At 40.4% G+C, this 23,584-nt stretch overlaps 1 protein-coding gene across 9 annotated transcripts in view; it reads right to left on the bottom strand.

Moving 5' to 3' along the window:
- afdna (afadin, adherens junction formation factor a) overlaps positions 1-23,584 on the bottom strand; it is a 120,790-nt gene that overhangs the window by 35,333 nt on the left and 61,873 nt on the right. For 8 of the 9 annotated variants that reach the window (XM_085432383.1, XM_085432385.1, XM_085432386.1 and 5 more), the window contains exons 15-23: positions 21,889-22,094; positions 19,898-19,918; positions 16,809-16,954; positions 15,679-15,773; positions 14,387-14,652; positions 12,838-12,981; positions 12,520-12,718; positions 11,890-11,996; positions 4,701-4,781 (exon numbers count right to left, since the gene is read on the bottom strand). In XM_085432383.1, the coding sequence (XP_085288509.1) occupies positions 4,701-4,781; positions 11,890-11,996; positions 12,520-12,718; positions 12,838-12,981; positions 14,387-14,652; positions 15,679-15,773; positions 16,809-16,954; positions 19,898-19,918; positions 21,889-22,094 (1,265 nt within the window). The remainder of the gene's footprint in view (positions 1-4,700; positions 4,782-11,889; positions 11,997-12,519; positions 12,719-12,837; positions 12,982-14,386; positions 14,653-15,678; positions 15,774-16,808; positions 16,955-19,897; positions 19,919-21,888; positions 22,095-23,584) is intronic. The other variant, XM_085432392.1, reaches the window with a different exon arrangement.

Here is a 23,584-nt window from a genome sequence, read left to right as displayed (position 1 = left end):
AAATTCTTCAAGTCTAATAAAATATTTTAAAATTTATGGAGATTTCTGCAAAATCTGATTAAGGAGTCTTCTTTTAGAATCTACATTTTAAATCAGGTCACAAATTTAAATCTGGCTGAAGAGCACTTTACCCTTTTCTTTTTCCCTTCTATTAAAAACACCAGGGGTTTTTGTTTAACCAGTGACAGAACGGCACTGACAGCAAACTGCCAAGAGTGATGGACCAGCAGGCCATTGCACTCGATAAATCCAGGAATATTCAACCAGCTGCTTCACAAGCATGTGCTTCTAAATAAACACTAAATACTCATGGACTACTCGTGTCCATCTAAAAGATTGTTACCAGCACAAAAGGAAAAAGGAAACTTCCTCCCTCACGTACATTATGATGGTATTTAATTTACTGAAGTACACCTATTATTTTTTTGTATATCAAACAGTGAGATTTGAGCCAGGAAAAACCCCAGTAAGGTCAACATTTTAGCAGAGCGAGTCTATCGTACATGAAACGCAACAGTCTTAATCGGGTTTACATGGATGCAAACTTACAGACCACCTTTCAAATCTTTTTTTTTAAATTTATAATAACATCAAAGAGAGCAGACAGAAACAGTCTCTTTGCCTTTAAAAGACACAAATGACATAAAAAGAGCAGTTACCTGGTCTTTCCTGCCCACCACAGAAAACCACATGTTGCAGCTGCTTGTTATCCAGACCAGTTCACACTGAGGACATCCACAGCGGAGGACACACACACCCGCACCAACTGCACACACCTGTTTTTTCCTTTTCTTTCCTTCCTTCTTTTTTTTTTTTTTTTTTTTTTTTTTTTTTTTTTTTAAATCCCAGAGAACGAATCAACCTGCTAACATGAACCGACAAGTCTAAAACCTCCCAGCAATTACACAGACTGAGCGTAATCCATTGAGCTGAACTTTTAAAAATCACTGTTTACGGACAGAAATGCGGGATAAAAAAGTTCCTGTATGTAAAGCAAAGACGTGCAGGAATCTTTCCGCTCTTCATTCTCAAAGGTTTGACCGGGAAAAAGAATAAATCTTAATATAGAAAAAGTGTTATAATAAAAAATTTTAAAGTTGCCCAACAGTCCAGTGTGTGTTGCAGTAAATTCCTCAAATGTTCCCAAGAGCTCCCAAATTCCTCCACGGCGTCCTAATTGCAGAGTGTTTGTTAAGAAACAGCAAATTCAGACAGCGGTCCAGAGGTGAAGTGTCGGCTGGGACGCCAGCTGGTCGGACTGAGGTGGAGCGCTGCTTCAGCTCCACCAGGCAAATACCACACACGCGCACACAGACACACACTCTGAGTTATATAATAGGACAAAGCTCAGCCCAGTTTACAGAGAATTTAGGCATCTGTTTGACAAAATTCACTCTACCTGCCTTTCCCATCCCACATACACACATCTCTGCCACTCTCTCAAACATCCACACAGCTCTGAAAATAAACAGAGCAAGGAGGTTTCCTCAGCACATCCTTCCTTCCCACTCTTCCCATCCACACACACACACACAGAGTCAGACTGCACACACACAGGAAAGCTCTCGCCTTAAGCAGGAAACTTGCTCCAATCAAAAGAAAGAAAGAAAATCATTATGTTTTGTACATAGAGCAAACCGTAGTAGTCTTATCTACTCATATCCTCTTGCATGGATGTATACTGGTTTGATACTGCTGTTCTGTACAAGATAAGCTACAGTACAACGAGGAACCCAGTTAGGGGGAAATCTTGGTGATGGAACGGCCTTAATGTAGAATTATGTAACTGTCTGGCCTGAAAGTGAAGGGTTGCCCCTGAAGGAAACTTGTTAGTCAAACTGGACACCCAACTGTGTCTCACTTCTCTTTGCCATTTCAAATTATAATCAAAACCATGTCGGACACTGTTGGGGGCTCTGAGGTACATGCTGTGCATCGGTTCATGTTTGGCTTGCAGCTCAAAAAAAGTCAGAAAACTTTTTAAATTCAAGAAAGCGAGCCAGTGAGTTGATTTCTTACTAACATTAGGAAAGATACAGGGTAGCGAAGCCTTTTCTTGTTGCTATGAAACACTCAGGATGAGTCGCCTGATGATGGCTGTGACATGTAAGATTAGAGGGAACCAGTGGAGACGAGACTGGACTGGAAGATGATGTCAGTTGAATATACTCCACGTTTCACATTACAGCCTCCCTGTGATGTGCGGTGAGCTTATATAAACTATTTTGGAAGCAGACTTAACATTTTAATTGTTTTCAACTTCAAGTTGTGCAACTGTGTTTTTCCTGGACTTGAATGAAATGTTTTGCGTTTCGAAGTGTTTTTGTTTAAATTTTCAGTTCATCTGAAGTAGCTCGGTGTCACAGTCATTACATTTTACTAAACAGCAGCCTCTGCGGCTGCAGTTCCTCCAGTGTTAATGTAAATGTGTCATGTTAAAATACTACGCCTCAGAGCTGAAATTAACATGTTTACAACCATCAAATAATGAATTGTGACAGTCTGTCCAATTTGGTGGCCCACTGTGTGGATCAACAGTCCAAAAAAGTTTAGCATTTTCTGTTAATTGGCACTAACAAGCAATCTACACAATCAGTATCTGGACATTAGCAACAAGGTGACAGTGGCCAAAATGAGTAACTCAAAACTTGGAGCCAAAGCAACATGTTTATTACATCCATACTGAGCAGGTATCCAAGCCACATTCATTTTCTCTACCAAAATGAAGCTCTGCATTTTCTTGGACGGCGTTCCAGGTACAGTTAGGTCCATAATTTGTTAGACATCAACATATACTTTGTAGTTTTTTTCCTCTTTGCAAAACTAGAAATCAAAACAATCAATATGTGATAAAAATAAGTATAAGGATAGTTTTTAAACAGTTGGATGAAAACCCTTTGTCTCAGTGGCTGAAGTCTAGAGCCCATGAACATCACCAAAAGCTGTGTTTCGCCTCTTGATATCTTCTGCCAGTGAAACAGATGTACTGTTGGGTTGAAATCAGGTACCTGCCTTTGCTTAAGAAAACTGGCTTGTGTTGGTTCAACAGTGTGCTTTGGGCCGTTATCATTTTGAATTGTGAAGCTCAATCTGATCATTTTGGGAAAGTAGTCCTATACACTTCAATTCATCTTGCTGCTTCTATCAGTAGTTATGTTTTCAATAAACATCAGTGACCCTGTAGTTTTTCAGGTCTTTTGGTGTTGCTGAGCTGGTCGCTGCAATCCTTCTTCAAACAATAAACCAGTTTGCTGATTGTTTGGCCACTCCTGATGTTTTTGCCAACTCTCTGAAAGCTTTATTTTGGTTTAAGTCTTGTGACACACTGGCATCTCATTGGTCCTTATCTAAAAAAAATACAATTAAAGGCTGTAAAATACTAACTCAACACTTGGATTCAACTTCAGATTTTATGCCTGCGCCGTTTGTTGTAAAATAATGAGGGAACCAGCCTCACCTGCACATGAAACTGCTTATCAGTCTGCAGCAGCAACCTTCGGACCTTCTTTTACACTTCGGAAGTTTCTGATTCGTGCTTTCCCTAAAGCAGTTTGCATGCAATCCAACGACAAAAATGAAATGACTTGACAGCTACAAAACAAAACCTCTCCATATGAAGTCCTGGTTATCTAATCCTATCATTGCCTCATGAAAAACAACTATACGATGCAATGTCAAAACTCCTGCCCCACACTCTGTTTACCTGACTGACTTGAGCATGTCAGGTGATTTACACACACCGATTTACAACAATTGCTCGCACTTTATGACTGCGTGAGAGATTTACAGCAGGGCAAACTCACAAAGCACAAAATTAACACGGATTAATGTTACTTTATTTTAAAGTGTTTTGTAAGCTTGGAATTAGCTTGGAAATTGGAATTTCTTTATGGCTGTGACATGGTCAATCGTCCAATCACTTTTGGTCTTGTGAAAATGGGGAACAAGGTGTGAAAATAGCTTTAATTCCTAAACAGTTGATGCAAAATTTTTGTCAGGCCACTTGAATTAAAGCTTAAGGTCCGAACTTCAAACTGTTTCATTTCAAATCCACTGAGGTGGTGTATGGATGCAACAAATTAAGGACCTGGATATTCACATATGCCCAAGTGTGTAAACCTCCTGTTCATGTATCTTTTGTTGGATTATTAAATTAATACTTTTATGTGTATGTAAGCCAAAATTGCATCTTACACGGACATCTGCAGACTTTTGTACTTTGGTCCACACATCAGAGGTGCGGTAACACAAACACACGGACAGACAATGATCTACAGTTAAATTAGCCCCACCGCACAGCCCCACATCCCCTCCCTTAAATCAGCAAACTGCACAGAGCACGTTTTTGTCCGGGGCTCATCCAGAAGTTTCTTTGTAGTGTTGCTGTTTAGTCTCTGTGCTGCTGTCAGACTCAACAGTGAAAGGAGTCTATTTTAAACAGCAGCCTGTTCTGTCAGCAGTGTGTCGCTCAGCCTCACACACACACCATCTCTACAGCCACGATAAAAACATCCAAGTTATTTTGGGGTTTCCTGTCAAATGCATGCCAGTCGTTTACTTTTCAGTGTTAGATTTCATTTTTAGGAAAAGTTTCCTGCAAAATTGTAAAAAATAAATAAACCCCAACAAACTGAAAACATCTCAGAGCTGCCAAAGTTTGACTTTCACTCTTTAACAAACTTCCAGGTGACATTTCCTACCTTGGCGGCCACGATGCTGAGGCCCATGCCGTTGTGCTTCTTCAGGGTTACTGTGACAACCTCCGGCTCTTTCCTCATTGGCTGAAAAGAGAGATGGACAGGAAGGACAAACTGTAAGCGAGGATGTAACCTCTCACTGTGAGCGAATGCGTGGAAAAAGGCCTGAGGAAAGCTCAACTCTCCTTTAGCGTGTTCCCTTCGTCTGAAACATGTAGGAGAATAGTGAGAGAATGCAGAGTTAAAAAAAAAAGAAGAAGAAGAAAAAAGAGGGAGGGATGAGAAAAGGGAGGGAAGGCTTGAAGGAGGGATAAAGGGGAAAAGGGGAAGACCGCAGAGGAACCTGTGGTCGCTGGAACCAAGTCAAGAATGAAAACCACTTCATGGCTGAGCAGGGCTGGGTGACTGGGTGGGGAAAGATGGAGAAACAAAGAAAGAGAGAGCTACCGAGGTTTCCCACATGATGAAAAAATATTCTGACAAAGGATACTCCAAAAGCTCATGTCACACTCATAAAAAAAAAATGCTTGCATCGTATTGTCTATTTTTGTTTGGTGTTGTTGTCCTGCATGTCGCTGACTGGCGCTTCAAACTGCAGCAACACCCAGAAGCAAACAAAACAACAACCACAAGTCAAGAGGACAACTCGTACACTAAAATTACAGCTGCATACCCACTCAATCAGGCTGAATTCTATTAGAAAACAAATTCAACTTTCTGCTTGAAGTTTATAAAGAGAAACATTTCAGATCTGAGGTACAACCTGACCAAGAACACCCGAAACAAACAAACAAAAAATGAAAAACCCTCTTCGGCTTCATTGACGAGACGTGGCCCTACATCAGTGATCAGTGTGTGGAGAAGGTTCCAAATTCCTGGGTACTTTCTGAACACCTGAGCTGCCAATGGTTATTAAAAAGGTACAGAGACGACCTCACTTCCTGAGACTGCTGAGGAGGAAGAAACAGAGCCACGGCTCAGGAGATCGCTGGCTGAGCTCGGTCCTCCATACAGGACCTGTAAACCTCCCACCTCCTTCTTCAGCAGACATATTTGAAGGACCCTCACATCCTGGCCTTCATCTGTTTAACTTGTTGCTCTCTGGCAAATCAAGGACACAGACCCAGGAAGGGCTTCTTTCCAAACCTCAACACCTCTTCTCTGAATGTACCAAGTACACCCGAGTTATTCGATTATTAGATTATTGGTAAATCACTGTGTAATATTTGGGATACTCTCACCATTTGTTACCCGACTACCTAACCTTATTAAACATTAGTACTTTTTATATACTTTAGTATTAGGGCAGGGTATCGTCACTGATTTCTAGAATCGATTCAATTCCGATTCACAAGGTCCCGAATCGATTCAATCCACGATTCGATTTAATTCGATTCGATTCGAATCTGGGAAATTTTGACAGTCAGAAATATTATAATTCAGATCAGTACATTTACATATTTTTGTATCTATTAAAAGGAAGCTGACACACGCAAGACTTTATCCAAGGTGTGAGCATCACAGCAGAGGCCTTTGTGTCAAAGTAGCTGAAGATAAAACACAGAAAAACATGAAGGTGATTTTTCCTGGCCTGGGATTTTATAAAAATAATCTGCAGTACATCAAAAACGAAAGAAAACCATTAATCAACACATGAACATTACCTCTGAAGTTACAGCGGTTTTATTAGAGACACGGCTAAGCGTTTTGCATTTTGCTTAATTTTAAAAAGTTTAAATTTGTTCAATATTGAACGGCAGAAATTAGGTTTACTTTTCGGAAGTAAGTAAAAGGGGAAAAAAAAACGTCGGCCGACAGCGCTGTAAACAACGGTAGACTTGTGCGTAACAGACAAGCGAATAATGCAGAAAAGAGAGAGAGAGAGAGAGAGCTGTGCATGAAGTGTGATTTTTATACTGAAAAGTCAGCAAACGTCAGAGGGAATTCATGACGATGTTTATGTGAAGCGTAGTTTGGATCTTCTTTTGCTGCTGGTTCGGTCAATATTGTTTGGAGAGAGATAAAACTAACAGCCATATGATCAGCGCAAAAAGGGCGTAAACACACAGCGCGGACCCGCGGATCAGAATCAGCGAGCTGTCGGCTTTCAGCCCCGACCGTCAGCTGAGAAAGGCGACATCTCACTGATTCTGATCCGCGGGTCCGCGCTGTGTGTTTACGTCTTTGTGCAGAATCCGTGTACCTGCTCTCATTTACTGTCTTAGCTGTTTGGTGGTTGTTGAAATTTTGTGAGGTTTCACCAGAGATTCTGGCATTTCTGGCATCAGGATTTTAATGAATCGATTTTACGTTACCCAAGCCAGAATCGATTTTAATCGATAAATCGATTATAAAAACCCACCCCTATTTAGTATATGTAGCAATTTTTATACCTAGTACTTTGAGTACTAGCACTTTATGTATTTACTGCATAAATGATCAAATGTTTATTCTTCATTGTGTCTTAAGTTGTTGCTGCGCTCCAATTTCATTGTACATTATATAATATCAATAAAAGCTTCCAATTCTAATCTTTCTAATACAACCCAAGTCAGTTGTGAAGTCACCAATTTCTTCTTTCCAAGTTACAAATAAACGAAAATGTATGTGTGTAAATGAAAATGAATGAATCAATTAGATTTGAAATATTTTATGGGAAAAAGACATTGTTTGATCATAATCATGAAATACTGCTGCTGTTTACTTCCAAAAACTTTACTTGTGAAGTTTTGTTGTCCTATTCTTACCTCACCGTCTGTCATTCTCCAGTAAATACAATACTGCTGTAATTTATGTCTCCTGTCCCTGTTCTTTGTCACATCTATGCATGCGTATTAAAAAAGGCATGCTCTGTTCATTATAAATTAGCTGGTTAGTCTGAATCTCTCTGAACTGCTGCTCCACCCTAATAATGTTATTGTTACACATCTGGATCCTAAGGACTAGAGATGGCACGATACCACTTTTTTATGTCCGATACCGATACCGATATCATAAATTTGGATATCTGCCGATACCGATATGAATCCGATATAGTGTTTTTTAATCAACAAAACTGTTTTTTAAAATATCTTGCTGCATTTTGCAAGTCTGCAAGTTCATACTCAAGTTTAAAACAACAACTACACTAAAGCTATTCTGTTATACCTGTATACAAAAAAAATATTTCATAGTTCAGCAATACTGATCAATCTAATAAACTTAGACCTACACCATCCTCCCTATTCTGGTATTTTAAAGAGTACTTAGCGTAAATATTAAGCAACCTAACTAATAGGGTTCCAACTCCCAGCAACAACAAAAATAAATAAATAAAAAATAGGGAACCACCCCTCACGCTCCACCTCATGATGCTTAATCAACGTAATCAACCTTAATTTGATGCAGTGTGAAAAAAATGCACAGAAATCAATTATTTTTCAAGAAATATTAAATAGATTCAACATCTTTCTTCAACAAAATTGCAGACTGCACAGATGGTACCTTCCCAAAGGAAAAAGTACTATAGCTTACTAGGGTATATATATTAGACTTAATAGTCACTATATACAGTAATTGACTTCTATTCATTTTACATCAAATTAAAACTTTGGGTGTCAGATAATTATTTATTAAAAGCTCGACATTTTAAATGAGAATAAGAAAGAAAAGTATGTCTTTGTGCCCCCTTTTCCCAGTTAATGCCCTATCGGCCCCCCTGGCTAAACTTTGCTAGATCCGCCCCTGCACAGTTACCAGCCTCAGCTACGTAGAAAACGATCCTGGTGTAGAAAGTAATATTAAATAAATTGTAACAACAGCTTATCAAGCTTAAACGTGCTGCTGTTGTTCAGCCGCTGGTTTGCCCTTTCTGGCGCAAAGTGGACCAAAAACAAACAAGAGAGACGGACTCGCAACAGAAAAGCCGATCAGCTGATCATTAGCAGTTTCACGATTGAAGTAGCAGCCGGAGAGCAAGAGGCAGTCGCTCGTTAAGCTTAACGTGGGAATGCTTTACAAACATTCAGAGATGGACTTACACACTTGCTTTACTTCTCTCGGGGATAACTTTGTCGGAGATGAAATGCCAGGTTGCTAGCGAAGCTCCAAATGCTATCCAGACCACCGACAGGTCCCGCATGCCACAGCTGCTCTATCACGTGATGCATACTGCTCCGACGTTCTGAGGCGAGTTACGGCGTGTTGCAAGTTTTGTGAGGTGCTTTCGTGATATTTAATGGATCGGATTACATTTTTTATTTTTCTCCGATATCCGATCCAGTAATTTAGGTCAGTATCGGACCGATACCGATACGTAATATCGGATCGGTCCATCTCTACTAAGGACTAACGCTGTTAACGTTAACTTCACTGGGAATGCCGCCGTGTTTGGTGTTCAGCGTTCTCCTCATCAGTTGAAGTGGATTTAAATTTTTTAGCCGGCGGTCATTGCCTGCACGGCTTCAAGTTCACACCTTTGTAGCCAGTCTGTGTATGCTAGCAAAACTTCCTGTAGTGCTGCAGAGAGAGGCTGCAGCTGTTCCACACTAATGCAACAGTGGCCCAAACATTATTAGATTACTGTAATTCCGTGCAGATATCTCCACAGGAATTAATCCTGGAAGATGCTTTGATTTGGGTCCAGAGGAATTCAAGCCCTGTACAGGTTATTATCAGGCCCACAATTAGGTTGTGTGTGACACGCCGCTGTACTAAACACAAGTAAATTAATTAAACTTAACTGATACCCATGTTTATTCATCAGACAAACAAACGAGGTTAACGACTTTAAGCTCTTAGGAAAAACTTAAACCTAATTAGACATTACGTACTCAGGAGGCACAGCTCATTACATATTTTTGGCCTCTTCCATCCTTTTCTCTTTCTCTTCGCTTCCTAACCAGTCACGGTAAACTGGCACCGCTCCCTGAGGCCTGGTTCTGATCCAAGTCTCTTCCTGTTTAAAGGGAGTTTTTCTTTCCACAGTTACCAAGTGCAGCGCACAGGTTAATGACTTTTCAGTCTTTACATAGTGGTATAAAGCACCCCGAGGCAACTGTCACTGAACGTTAACTGAATAAAACTCAATATTGTGTCATTTTTCATACTGTACAACAGCATGGGCTCAAACATCACTGCAGGCTCTCCTTATTCCACTTGTAATTTAGTATCAGACTTTTCCACATAATCCAGTTTATACATTTATACACATAAAAAGCAAACAATATCACATCTTTGACACTAAAGTGGTTGCAGAGCAGAGCTGGTCTTGTAATGATCGCTTAAGAACTGTCGACAAGGCAGAGCTCGACCCACCAGTCTGCCTGAACACACACCATTAATCACTGTGTGCGCGTGTGCTGTGTGAGACGCCAGTCGAGACTACAGTCATAAAATAGTAGAGTAGGGATAAACAGACCAATTACAGAGGAAGTGGCTGTGTGTGTGTGTGTGTGTGTGTGTGTGTGTGTGTGTGTGTGTGTAAGTAAAAGTAGTCTCTCATTTACTGCTCTGGGCTCCCCAACTTCAGCAGCGTGATTAGTGTTGATTAAATTGTGTGTGCGCTTGTGTCTTGGTGTGTGTCTTATGAAAAGTAAATAGATCCTTCTGAAGACACTTTAATCTCTGCATTCAGATTGAGAGACCACACACACACACACACACACACACACACACACACACACACACACACCCCCCTCTGGACTCAAATCAAAGCAGTCTCCAGGTTTAAACGTGTCTAAAAATAGTCAAACTATGACAGTCGTGCCGTCAAATTGTCTACAGCTCAGTTTCTGCACAGGAATTTCACCTTTTTTTGGCTGCTAGTCTCAGCTACCCTGAATCTCTTGTCCAAACTCTGTGAAATCCTCTACTTATTGTCATTTTTGTCTTTAAAAAGAAACATACAGATGAAGTTTATTAACACAGCTGAAATATTAAAATGTATACACTAGCCACATTAGTATTTATGCCTTTCAGGAACCACTTTTCCCTTCAGAACTGGCATACTGGAAACATTCTCAGAGATTTGGGTCTATAATGACACAAGAGTAACACACAGTTGCTGCAGATTTGTTGGAAATTTGTTGGAAAACATGTTCCATCACATCCCAAAGGTGCTCTATTTGATTGAGATCTGGTGATTTCGGAGGCCAAATGAGTACAGACAACTTACTGTCATGTTCAAGGAATCAGCAGAAGATGGTACCACTGTGGCCGTGGTCAGCGGTGGTGTTTAAACGATGCTCAATTAATACTAATTGGTGTGCAGAGTCCTAAGAAAACCTCTCTGACACCACCAGTCTGAAATGCTGATTCAAAGCAGGATGGATCCATGCTTTTATGTTGCTTAGGCCAAATTCTGACCCCATCATCTTAATGTCAGAGTAGAAATTGAGACTTATCAGACCAGAAGCAAATTTTTAGTCTCTTAATGTCAAATTGTGCTGAACTATAGAATCGATTTCCTGCTCTTAGCTGACAGGAGGGGCACCCAGTGTGATCTTCTCCTTCAAGGTTTAATGTCTTGTGCATTCAAAGACGTTTTTATCCAGAGAAGTGTTGCTCACTGGATCTTTCTGCTTTTTTACATCATTCTCTGTAAACCCCAGAGATGGTCATGTGGGAAAATCCCAGCAGAGTCTGAAATACTCTGACCAGGCTGTCTGGCACCAACAACCAGGTCACAAAGTTGCTTAAATCACCTTTCTTCCCCACTCTGAGACTCAGTCTGAGCTTCAGCAAGTCATGGTGGCCATGTTGACATGCTTAAATGCACAGAGTTGCTGCCATGTGATCAGCCAATTAGATATTTGTATCAAAGAGCAGCTCATCGTTATTGACAATATGGAGGCGTGTCTGGGCAGCATACAGAGCAAAGTGGATGGGATCTCAGTGAAGATCATCCACTTAAAGCAAGAGCGCAGCATGAAAATGTAAATGCTGAAAAAAAGAACAGTTTCCCAAAGTCACTCTGCAGCCATCAAAGACCCTGCAGCCACTTTGAGTTTTAGTCTTGTTTTCTGCTGTCTTAGCTGTCAGACTTACTTTAGACTTCAGTCTCCACAGTCTCTGTGACTCAGCATTACTAAACCTGCAAAGTCTCCTCTGTGGCACCGAATTTACCCAGGATGCCCCACTGCACTGACACACAACTCTATAAATAAACGCACGCACAGTGTGGCGAGAGAGTGACTGAACGTCGACGTCGTACCATTTCAGAGTTGTCAGCAGCGGAGAAGTGGCTGTCGCAGTCAGCTCCTTCGAAGTGGACGGTCCAGGTGCCGGGCGAACGTGGATGTGGCGTTAACCTACAAAAACCTACCAGAGGAAACAGACGCACACAGAAATAATGTCACTGATAGTAGAGTGATCATAACCTTTGTTTCAGAGCAGCTTTTCTGAAATCATGACAATAAGAAAACGTTAATTGTCGAGTGTAGCAATACAGCATATAAAGCAACCAAACTTATTTTAAAGCAGCAGCTACTGATGCTTTTTGTTTGGTCTGCTTTATTTTAAGATGCTTAAATCCCAACATAACATCTTTAAACTCGTTGTACGTCTCATAGCTTTAAAAACAGGAGGTATAAAACTCAGAATAGCAGAACTAACACACAGTTATGAAACATAATTCAATGAATGTTTGATTTCCTTTAGGTATACAGGGTTTTATTTAAAACAATGACAATAAAAACAAATTAAAAACCCTGGGAAAAATTATCTGCTCATATTCAACCAAAGTCATTTACATTCTCATAAAACATAAACCTATTTGAAGGCTTTCATTCATATATTTCCAATATGACTTCATTCCTTATTCACATATAGTTTGACTTTCTACCTCTTTGCAGGAGAGGCTCCAGGAAGTCCTGCAGGCCATTGGGGAGGCTGCGCACCACGTCGCAGGAGTAGCCGTCCTCAGGAAGGAGAAAGGGCAGCTGGAGGTCTGGATCCTCCTCGAGCTGAACCTCTCTGCCGTCACTCCTCGCCAGCTCATCTGCTGTGTTTTCCGCCACTGCCACCACGTGGTCTATCAGCTCCTAAACACACAGAAACCAGCAGAAGTTTCTAAAAATCAGTTTGACTTGAATAACTCCAGTTTCATCTAATTTAATCCAATAAAAACGCTGCACATGTTTAAAGACGCCGTTTATCTTACAGGTGGGATGTACGGCTCATCGGGGGCACAGTGGTAGTTGGTCATGAGGGCGTGAAGCTGCAGGGAGTTGAGCTTGAAGCAAGTGTTATTGATGGTCTGCACATCCTGCATGGAGTATTTATCCATGGTCAGCAGGGTGGTGGCCTGGAAGGGGACACAAACACACATGTTGTAAATCAAACACATCTTATTGTTTTGAATGTAAACAGAGTGGCCACACGTGGTCGCAACGTTATCTGCAAGCACACGAAATGAGAGACTTCCGCGGTTGTGTTGACTGGCTGACTGTAGGCGAGGCGAGTGTTGTGAGACAGTAATAAGAATCTGATGACAGCTGTTGAGTTGTTTGCTTGTTTTGCCAGAGTCAGTCGAAGCTGATAAAGCAGAGTCCCAGAGAAGCACCTGAGCGGGGGTTTGGAGTGTTTGCCTCTTTACGATTTTTCATTTCAGGTTTACTATAACAGAGGATTATATTCCTTCTGGGCAAGAAGAGATCCTCCAGAAACTGCAAAGCTTCAAAGCATTTTTTCCTGGTTGCATTCATGCTGCTAAAAGGGATTGTAGTGATGTAATAGCCAGTCAGCGGTTGGTAGTCCAACTCCATGTCTTGTTGTGGTCTCTTAATTTCTTGTTTCAGCCTCTTCATTTTCTCTCTGAATTGCTGCAGTGTAGTAAACATCTACTCCCAAACTTCAGACTGCCGCAGCCAATTTAGAGATCCTGAAAACCTTCTGCAGCCCACCCAAACCTTCAATCCCAACTGCACACCGCACAAAAGGAAATGATTCCTTCCATGTGGATTCACTGACTCATTTTAATCTTAATTTTGATCACATTAACAGCTTTAGCTGATGGCCATATTTGTGCTCTCTGATTAAATAGACCACAGTTCAGGGTCAAGAATAGGCCAGAAACTGAAGGAAAACCTGTTATTTTTAAAATCACATTGAGATGTTTTTCAGTTCAGTTTCTTCTTCTTTTTTTTAAATTACAAATGGCTTCCTTCTGACTTCTTGCTGCAGTAACATCACTACCCACTTTTTTTGGAATCCCCGATGTCATAGCAAAAAATGGCCCATTGTTAGTCAGTTGTGCTGGTTTCAATCATTATGCAAATGTACCATTTATTAGACTTGGGAAACCTGCGGTCACCTGAGACAGTAGTCGTCACTTGAATGAGTAACAAAACATTTCTGTGACTGAAAAAGCAAAGTTGAGATAAACAGAATCAACTTTCTGGGAGTTGTCACTTCAAGACCCTCTTACTCTTCCACAGGAGCTACTCTGTAATAGTACTTTTACAGGTCTGCGTAATTCCCTAAAAACAGAAAATGGGACACAACCAACAAGTAAATCAGTCGAACATATTCTTTTTTTATCTTTTCAAAACCCTTTATAGTAATAAGAAAAAATTAAAATGGAGATATTTTAAAAAGATGCAACAAACCAATTAGTGTGACTGACACAACTGAGGAAAATGCCTCTAAAACCTGTTTTAGCGACCATCTGCTCACACCCCTGCACAGACTCTTACTGTTTACCATCTTACCTGTACGATTCGGCTGAGGTGGCAGTCAGCAGCGAGCTCCAGACCCTGCTTCTCAGCCCAGGCCTCGATGTGGCTCAGCTGCTGCCGGAGGATGGCGCCCCAGTAGTGACAGCACAGCCCCGAGCCGGTATCTGTCACCAGCTTGTTGAACAGCCACATGTTGATGAAGTGGAAGAGCTGCGAGAAGAGCTGGATGGTGAGAGCGGCGTTGACCCGACACCGCCGCAGTAACGACATCGCCCCCGTCAGTGTGTGCAGGACGTCCTCTGAAAAGAGAAACCGGGACGTGAGAAAAAATCTTCCCCTCTAAGTCTTATATCCTGTTCAAGGTCATTCTGAGCCGTGTGAGGCTTGTTTTTTGAGATCACTCAGTAGAAATCCGGTTACATGCCCTTGTACTTTTGCTTCTGTGATAGGCGCACTTCTTCCAGTGTTAAAAAAAAAAAATACAATCTTCCAGCTGGATTATAATTATCTTAATAAACTGACAGGAAGCCAAGTGGAGGAGTTTGTGATTGAAGGTTGTGTTTTTTTGGAAGAAAACTTTCAGTACATATGTACAATATCCTCAGAAAAAAGACAAGCGCCTCCTGGTTTCACTCCTCACCTGATGCAACACTGTCTGACTTGAAAACTGTGGGCTTTTCAACCCGCAATGATCCTCTACATGAAATGTGAGTTAAGTATATGGACAGTTTCCAGGAGCTGTATGATCAGGTTATTAAAACCAGGCCTGTACGCAAACAAATACAGTGAACAACGATAGCTACAGAGTTCAATTTGGGCTTTCCTCCAAGTTTCTGGAGTCTGCTGAAAAATCTTGGGCTCCATGTTTGTGTAAATTCTTGACTTCAGAGAGTTTTGATAAAAAATTAAATTCTTCGAGTTTAAGGTGGCACTGCAGCTACTGACTCTGCAGAAAAGTAGATCCCAAATCAGAGAGACAGGTCCAAAGCATGTTTTTAAAAAAACAAAAAAACAAAACAAGACACCTGAGAGACCATTAGGAAATAAAAAAAATACTTTGTTCAGATTTTCTAATATATTCTTTCCAGTCTCACAAGGTCCAAAGGAACCTGAGAAAATTAATGCTAACAATTTCTAGATGTGTGCAACCTGTGAGTGTGGAATCATCTTAACATAAAACGGTGAAAACTCCGGCAAAACCTATAATGACATACGATTAACATGTCTTCATTTTAAAGGGCTAATCACCTAAATTAATTCAGAATTGTTGCTGTTAGTCATGAGCAGTCTTGGTTGCTTCCTGTGGTTGTGTGTTTGCACATTACCGATCTTTGGTCTCTGTGGATTATGCTCCTCAGGGTCATCGAGGAAGGCAGGCATGTAGTTGTTCAGATCGGCCTGGAGACAGTGGACCAGGTACCTGCAGCAACACGATACAGCTTGTTGCAACGTCATTCAACACTGTTCACATCAAAGGTCACCATCTGAACGTATTTTACACTTTCAGATGCTTTCAGAAACTTTAATGTGGGTTATCAGTGTGTTCATATATTTTCCATAATGCTTCTAAACCAAGTGAGAAGTTTAAATTACTGCTAACTGCCAGCGAATGTCATTTATACAGAAAGAATTGCAAGCCTATGTTTCTTATCACCCATTTTATACTAACAAGTTACTTTAATAAGGATTTCATTACATTATTGGATGGACACTTTGGACTGCATATAAAAGACAGCGCATGCTCACAGGGGGTTGTATGATCGTTGGGGTTTCGCTCTATGATCGTGGGTCTTGTCTTTATAATATAAAGCCCCTTGAGGTGACTGTTTTCTTCTATATTAATAAAACTGAACTAAAATTTGAGGTAGATTCTCGCTCTGCTTATTTCACATGTATAAATGTGTAAATATATATATATATATAATATTCTGTAACTCTAACTTCTGTCGGTGCTGTGCTTTTTTGGAAATCGAATTTCCCAGAGGAACCCACCCGAGGGATTAATAAAGTTCTCTCTTATCTTATCTTAAATTTAAGTCCACCAACATCATCATCACCTCTCATTCATTTTGACTGGGGCAACATTATTAACTGGATGCACTCATTTGTTTTTAGGACAAAGTAATGCACTGCTCACTTGGATCAACCCCATTAACCTGCATTCCTTCGAATGGCCAGCAGTGGGCGACTCCTGCAGCTAGAAAAGATAACAGCTTCCTCCCCCTGTGACCCTAGGAAACACTTTTGTGGTGAGTTTACGGGTATTTATTTGATCTCTTATTGAATTAATAATCAACATTTTGTAAACTGCAGTTTCTGTTAAGAGTCACAAAGACGAAAACACTGATGCTTCGCAAAGGGAAGGCATTAACCTGTCTGCATCATCACAATGGCTATATCTTTGTTCACAGTTTATTATCTACACCCACACCCACATCCACAAACACAAACTGACTTGAAGGCCATCTGGACCAGATGGGCGAGGATGTCCTGGGCGTCCAGCGTAATGCGACTCAGGTCTCGGTCCTGTTTGATGAAATTGAGCAGCTCGGACGCATTGGCCATCCAGAAAGCCAGTGCTCCCGCGATGTTCTTCTGCTTCTGTAATGCACCAATCACAACCACACACAAAGAAGAAAAACATGGTAGAAGTTGTTAGAGTAGAGGTGTCCAGGGAAGACTCAAGGGTAAAAATTAAAAAAAAGAAGGGAGGAGGACAGAGGGGTTTCTGTTTGAGTGACAGCAAGAAGGAGCAGCTGTTACTTTAAGGGATAGACTCATGCCTCGCCCACCCCTCCCTCTAAGCCAACCGGGTGTCGAGAAGAAGAGTGGTCATCACTTTCAGATCGGTGAACACAAACAAAGTGTCGTGAGCTCTGTGATAGTTTTGTTTTACACAAGAGTGACCTCTCCTTTTCTCTCCCATTCATCAGATCGACAGACACCGGCCGTCTTAGTTCACAGTTTAAATCATGACGAAGCTCGATGTCTGAGGAGCTGATTGGTTAAAATCCCCACCGCTCAGAGAGAGAGAGGATTGTGCAAAGCTTGGTCCCTTGCATTCATCTATCCCCACCTTTGAAAAACAAATGAAAACAGAACAAAGAAAAGAAAATAATAATAATAATAATATCAATAATAATAATAATAATAATAATAACAATAATAACCCTTCATTCAGAACAGCCAGACAATGAGAGATGGAGCCAAGTGCATCCACAATGAAACACAGATGGATGGCTGAACACGTTAAATGAACATCCAAACAGACAAATGAAGCAGACGAGGTGGAGCAGGTCAGAGGGACGCGACTTGTCTCTCATCCACACCGTCGAGTAGAAGAAGCAAGATGTGAGGTCACAACAAAAAAACAAAACAAAAAAATGGATGCCAGAGTTAAAGACTGAGCAATGATGGAGAGAAGTGGATGCTTTGGTTTTTGTTCTGTTTTTGTTTTGTTTTTTTTCTTTGGTGTGTTTGTTTTTTAGTACCAGGCAGGTCCAGGAAGCTGAATGGAATTAGTCAAGTTGATGTTGCTGTTGTTGCTTAGTTTTCCAGCTGTGGGGTAGGATGCATTATTACAGCGGTATTTTACATCATCTCTGTTAGAATGGAGAAAAAGAAGCAGCAGCAACAATGAAGGGCTGGTCAAAAAGAAACAAAGCATAGAGAGAGAAGAAGAAAGTAGGACAGGGAGAGAGAAGTGGGGGCAGAGATTAATAGAGGAAAGCCGAGGGGTTGATGAGGTTGGTGATGTGATTTTACGTCACCAGTGCTTAAATGTTATCTGATTCGCCTTAATTAAAATGTGTTGGCTTTTTTTTTTTTTTTTACCCAGTTGGTCTGGAGTCGAGGTTTCAGGTAAAGAAATAATTTAACATACGAGCTTCGATCAAAAAGATCTTCAAATCCATGCGCACTGTTATCCTGATCATCACTCTGTGGAAGTCTCGCTTCGACCACGAACACCAAACAAACAACTTTCAAGCTAAGGATCATCACCGAGCTGAGCATTTAACCATCGTGTCCATGCCCCTTCATGCAATAACGTTAATGTTCACATTTCCACTCACTGCACGCAGACTGAAATCAGCTGGCAGTAGCACAGCGCAAAAAAAAAAGACCCATCATGCACGTAGAGGAAGCTTTGCAATGCAATAACAACTTATTTGTTTCCTTAGTACATAGAATGAGATTACTGAACCACCTACAGTGATGCATAACAGAAAAATGTATGTTGACTGCAGCTCACTGTCTCCAACTTTGTGACATGAACAACAATCTGAAAAACAGAAGCTGTCCTAAAGCAGTCCAGAGGTGCACAACGAGACAAACTCTGACGCAAAACTAACAATGTTAGAGATATGGTGTAGGTAACCATAAACCGCAACCTGATGTGCACCTCACTAGAAATACAACTACGCATCACGTTGATGCAGCTCGCAACGACTGTGACTCTCCTCCATGGTTATTAAAGTTAACTAAAAATAGGTGTGACCAAAATGTAATTAACTAAAATAAAAATTATAAACAGACCTGGGGAAAAACAAACTAGGAAAAAATGATAGCAAGAAATTTGCTTAGTTTTTGTATTGTTTGTCTATAAGACTGAGTCAACCGCTTTCCAAAAGTTTGGCTTCTTTTTTTTCTAAATACCTGAAATACCTGTACTTTACCGCTGATATAAATCTCATAATAATAACTAAAAAGCCAAAAACTAACTCTTAAATTAATAAAATTAAACTAAAACAAAATATTTTTAAATAAAATGAAACTGAAACAAGAAAACCTCACTACAGAAACTGCCTGAAAATTAACAGCAAAAAGTCTAAACTAAATAAAAATGACTACAATAATGCATTTTTTGCTATTTCCATTTTCAAATCCAGTGAATAGGTTTGAAAAACATCAAAACACCCATAACTAGTGTTTTGGGAGTGACTGCACAAGAACGGAGACACACCATGCACACATATGAACGCCGACCACGAGTCGGTCACTTAAACAGGCTTTATGTCGATTCAACACAGAAGTATTTATTTATCTTTCTTTACTTAATAGTTACAATGTAATACTAACATTATAATTATAATAATAATAATAATAATAATAATAATAATAATAATAATAATAATAATAATAATAATAATAATAATAATAATTATAACAACAACAACAACCATTTTTTCTGTTGCTATTGGGAGTAATAAATCAACCTACACTGAGAACAATACTATAATCCAGTAGTATTTTGTCACCATGGCAAACGTGATCGACTGTTTTATTTCCTCTGCAATATGTTCCTTAAAAACAGCTCTGAAAACTGTGGATAATACAGTAAAAGTATTGAGTTGCAAAGCTCTTGGCATTGCTAATCTGTGCAGCTCACATTAACAGTAGCGAGTACAGAATATAAGGTGCACTGCGCAATTAATATTACCCACATCACCCACCCCAAGAAAATGAGACAAAGAGAGAGCATCAGAGCCAGGGAGAGAGAGGTAGACGAGTCTTTAGCAGCCGTATCATGATGTGCTATCCTACCTGATCCCCTTCAGCAATCTCCTGGATGGAAGGAAGAGGAAGAGGAGGAGGAGGAGGAAGAGGACACGTTCACAGGACAGAGAGAAAACACGTCAACGGCTACAGTATGGACAGCTATGTGACACACAGATACACTTTGACACACACGATGATTATGGTTTACAATGTAAAGCCATCCTCAAAAAAGTGAAGTGATGGAGGTCAGCTGGAAAAGAAAAAATGTTAAAGAAAACACTGCAAAAGTGAACGAGGTATACAATGTTTTATATTTTACAACTAAAAGCTGCATAAAATGTTTGAAGCACACTATTGTAACCGCACTCTAACAAGGATTAAATATTAGAGAGTGCGAGCACTGTTATTGGCGAGGAACATCCCAAAGAGATGCTGGATTAGTGTCTCGTATGCAATGATTAATGTTCAGATGATAACTGAAAACACGCGCGTACACACACACACACACACACACACACACACGCACGCACGCACGCACGCACGCACGCAGTTTATAAGCAAGCTTCCCACATCTCTCAGTCTGTAGCTAAAGATAGTTTTCCTGAAACTCTATCAAGCTGAACTCCTACTACACAGACTGAAATAGTCTTACAGTCTTGTGTGTGCATTTGTGAGTCTGTGCTTGTGTTTTAGAACTTTTCTGCATGCCAAAGACAATGAATAGCTTGCTGCAGGCTAAACAAATAAAAGCAGTAATGGCTTTACTGGAAGCTGGAGGCTTTAAAAGAAACATGTAGGTGTTTATGTGTTTACTTTTCCCCTCCTAAGATCCTCTGCTTCATATGTGGCATCGTGCTCCCACCTAACCCAGCAAGGATCACTTTTATCTTTTATTTTGTACAGTAACTTTAGTTAAGCAATGCAAAATCTTAACTTCATGCTATAAATATTTTATAGAGTATACACCAGGCCTCGAGGGCCGGTGTCCTGCAGCATTTAGATCTCACCCTGGGTCAGCACACCTGAATCAATCATTACCAGGCCTCTGGAGAACTTCAAGACATGTTGAGGAGGTAATTTAGCCATTTAGATCAGCTGTGTTGGATCAAGGACACATCTAAAACCTGCAGGACACCGGCCCTTGAGGCCTGAAGTTCCCCACACCTGTTTAGGACATGAAACTGATCGATGTGATGTGTCTAAATCAATTTACAGAACATTTGAACACGGATTTCTTTTCTGTGAAGGGATCGCAACTAGAAGATGAGCTTGATTTCATAATCTATAACTTGTGCCCAGCTATCTATCCCACATTGCGATATGACGCTTGTGAAACTTGGAGTATCAAAATTGGTTTAAAAACCGCTTAAATATGAGGTACTGAAGTTGCTGGGAAAACGAGAAAGAATTTCTGGCTGTTTTTAACGTGGCCCAGAGTTAACAAAAAGTTTCAACAGATGGTGAAAGTCTTAATCCTTTTTCATATTTCCATACAGACTGTTTCAATTAAAACCAGGCATTTTTAGCATGTTTATTAAAACTTCTTGCAGATGTTTGTCTTAACGCAATATTGAACACAGATACCTCTATGTAGTTTTATTTAGAGGAGGAGATCTCGAAAAAGTCTTTAAAAATTACTGTTTTGACACCGCCTCCCTCCCCTACAAAAAACGGCTATAAGACCGGCATCAAACTTGACATTTTAAGTAACAGTAGCTCCATGTTGAGTCACAACAGGCTTCACATCTCGAGCGTAACACTGAGTGATGGACAAACAGAATCGAAAGCACAACTGTGGAGAAAAGCTGCTAGACACAAACACAGACACACACAGACACACACACACACACACACACACACACACAGCTTACAACAACTACAAATGTAGTTTTGTAAGAACACCGCTGAGCGTCACCTAATATTCGACAAAAGCAGGAGGAGCATGAGAACGAGATAACGTGCAAATTAATCGATGATTTGATTCGACTGCTTTTAAAAATTACAGTGAAAAGACTTTTAAAAGACGCATTACTGACCTGGATGACTCCTTCCATCATGCTCACCATCTTGTTGACGATGGCGATGACCTTGTGCGTCCTCTCTGACGGCGACATGTCGGGCCGGTAGGTGGGCGACAAGACGTAGCGGCAGGCCATGTACAGGACGTACGTGGGCGAGAGTTTGAAGTGAACCGTGGAGCTGTTGGTGTAGTTGATGATGGCAGAGAGGAAGGTGTCTTCAGCTGGATGGACACAGAGAGAATACATTCGATAAAATCTTTGCGGCAGCCGCTGTTTGTCAGAGGACGTAACAGATTTCACGTGATTAATTAATAATTAATTAATAAACATGCAGCTTAAGTAATCCCCCACAAACTAAACTCATGGTTATGGTCACGTGTATGGGTGAGACAACGAAGTCTGACGCAGAAAGGGTGAGTTGGGTTATGAAAACATGAATTAAAGGCTTCTTAGACACCAAAACAATGGAGAACTGAACTGATGACTACAGAGCATTTTTACTTCCAGCCACTTTATCGTAGTCCTACAGTAGAAAACACCGGAAATGTGTTAAAGAGGCAAGCAGGAGTTTTATTTGTTTCCTGTGTTTTCATTCAGCATTTCATTCAGATACTCCTTGTGTTGTCAGTTCATTCAGCAACTGGTTCCTGGCTTTATTCATTCATCTGTTATTTATTCTGTTTCCATCCATCCAGTTGTTGTTTTTTTGTTTGTTTGTTTTAACCCACTCAGCCATTCATTGATGAATTCATTCATGGATTCTCATTTTATTCTTTTTTTATCTGGTTTCGTTTTGCTTTCATCAGTCGTTTTTCTTTTCCCCACTGTGTTGACTGATAAATAAAACTTAACTTTTCTGAATTGTCTATTTTTTAATATAACAATAACAATAATAACAATAACAATAATAATATTCATTTGTTTATTAGACTTCTAGTTTACTATTCAATTCATTCATGTTTTTATTCATCTATTTTGGCTTTCATTCATTTATTCCTGCCCCTTCTGACAACAATCTCCACCTGTTTAACTCTTTCACTATAGCGGATTTTTTTTTTTTATTATTTCATGGAATAACAGCTCATCATTATAGCTGATAATAGTAATTAATGAATGCAAAGGTTTTATATATCATCTCTCATTAAAAACTGTATGTAAAGGCAGAAATGACTGCACACAATAAATCAAACTGCATGTTCGAAGTGTCGGCCCACACCGCCTCTGAGCTGTGGGAAGCAGTTTGTATCAGTCGCTTTGGCGGTGCAGATATTGGCTGCACATGCGTGTCATGTTGAAAACACCAATGAAACCAGCTGCCTCACTTTAGAGTCATTCGGTTTTAACTCGATGCCAAACTAGTGGCAGCTGCACTTTAGCAGCTACAACACTCCATATGAAAACCTGAAGATGAGACTACTGCACCTTTTCTGCCTTTTACAGCACATGGTTAGGCTCCCTGAGGACTGTGGGGTATGAGAGTCTCCACCACTTTATGACCAAAAACCATCTTTTGCCTGGAAAACAGATGATCTCACACACGGTGCCAAATATACTGTAGCACTGTCAGAGCGTGCACGCTGATAGACTCGGGCCCGGAGCAGAAGAAGAGTCAATAAACGGAAGACAAAGCAAACGGCTCGAAGCGTTCGTGGCTACAAAAAGCGTGGGAAACGAAACGTTGCACTGCCGTCTGGAACTCAATTATCATGAA

The sequence above is a fragment of the Copadichromis virginalis genome, linkage group LG15 (assembly GCF_057382275.1).
Source record: "Copadichromis virginalis isolate Kocher_CV1m ecotype Utaka linkage group LG15, C_Virginalis_male_GT1.1, whole genome shotgun sequence".
Lineage (NCBI taxonomy): Eukaryota > Metazoa > Chordata > Actinopteri > Cichliformes > Cichlidae > Copadichromis > Copadichromis virginalis.
This window is presented reverse-complemented; position numbering and strand designations above follow the sequence as displayed.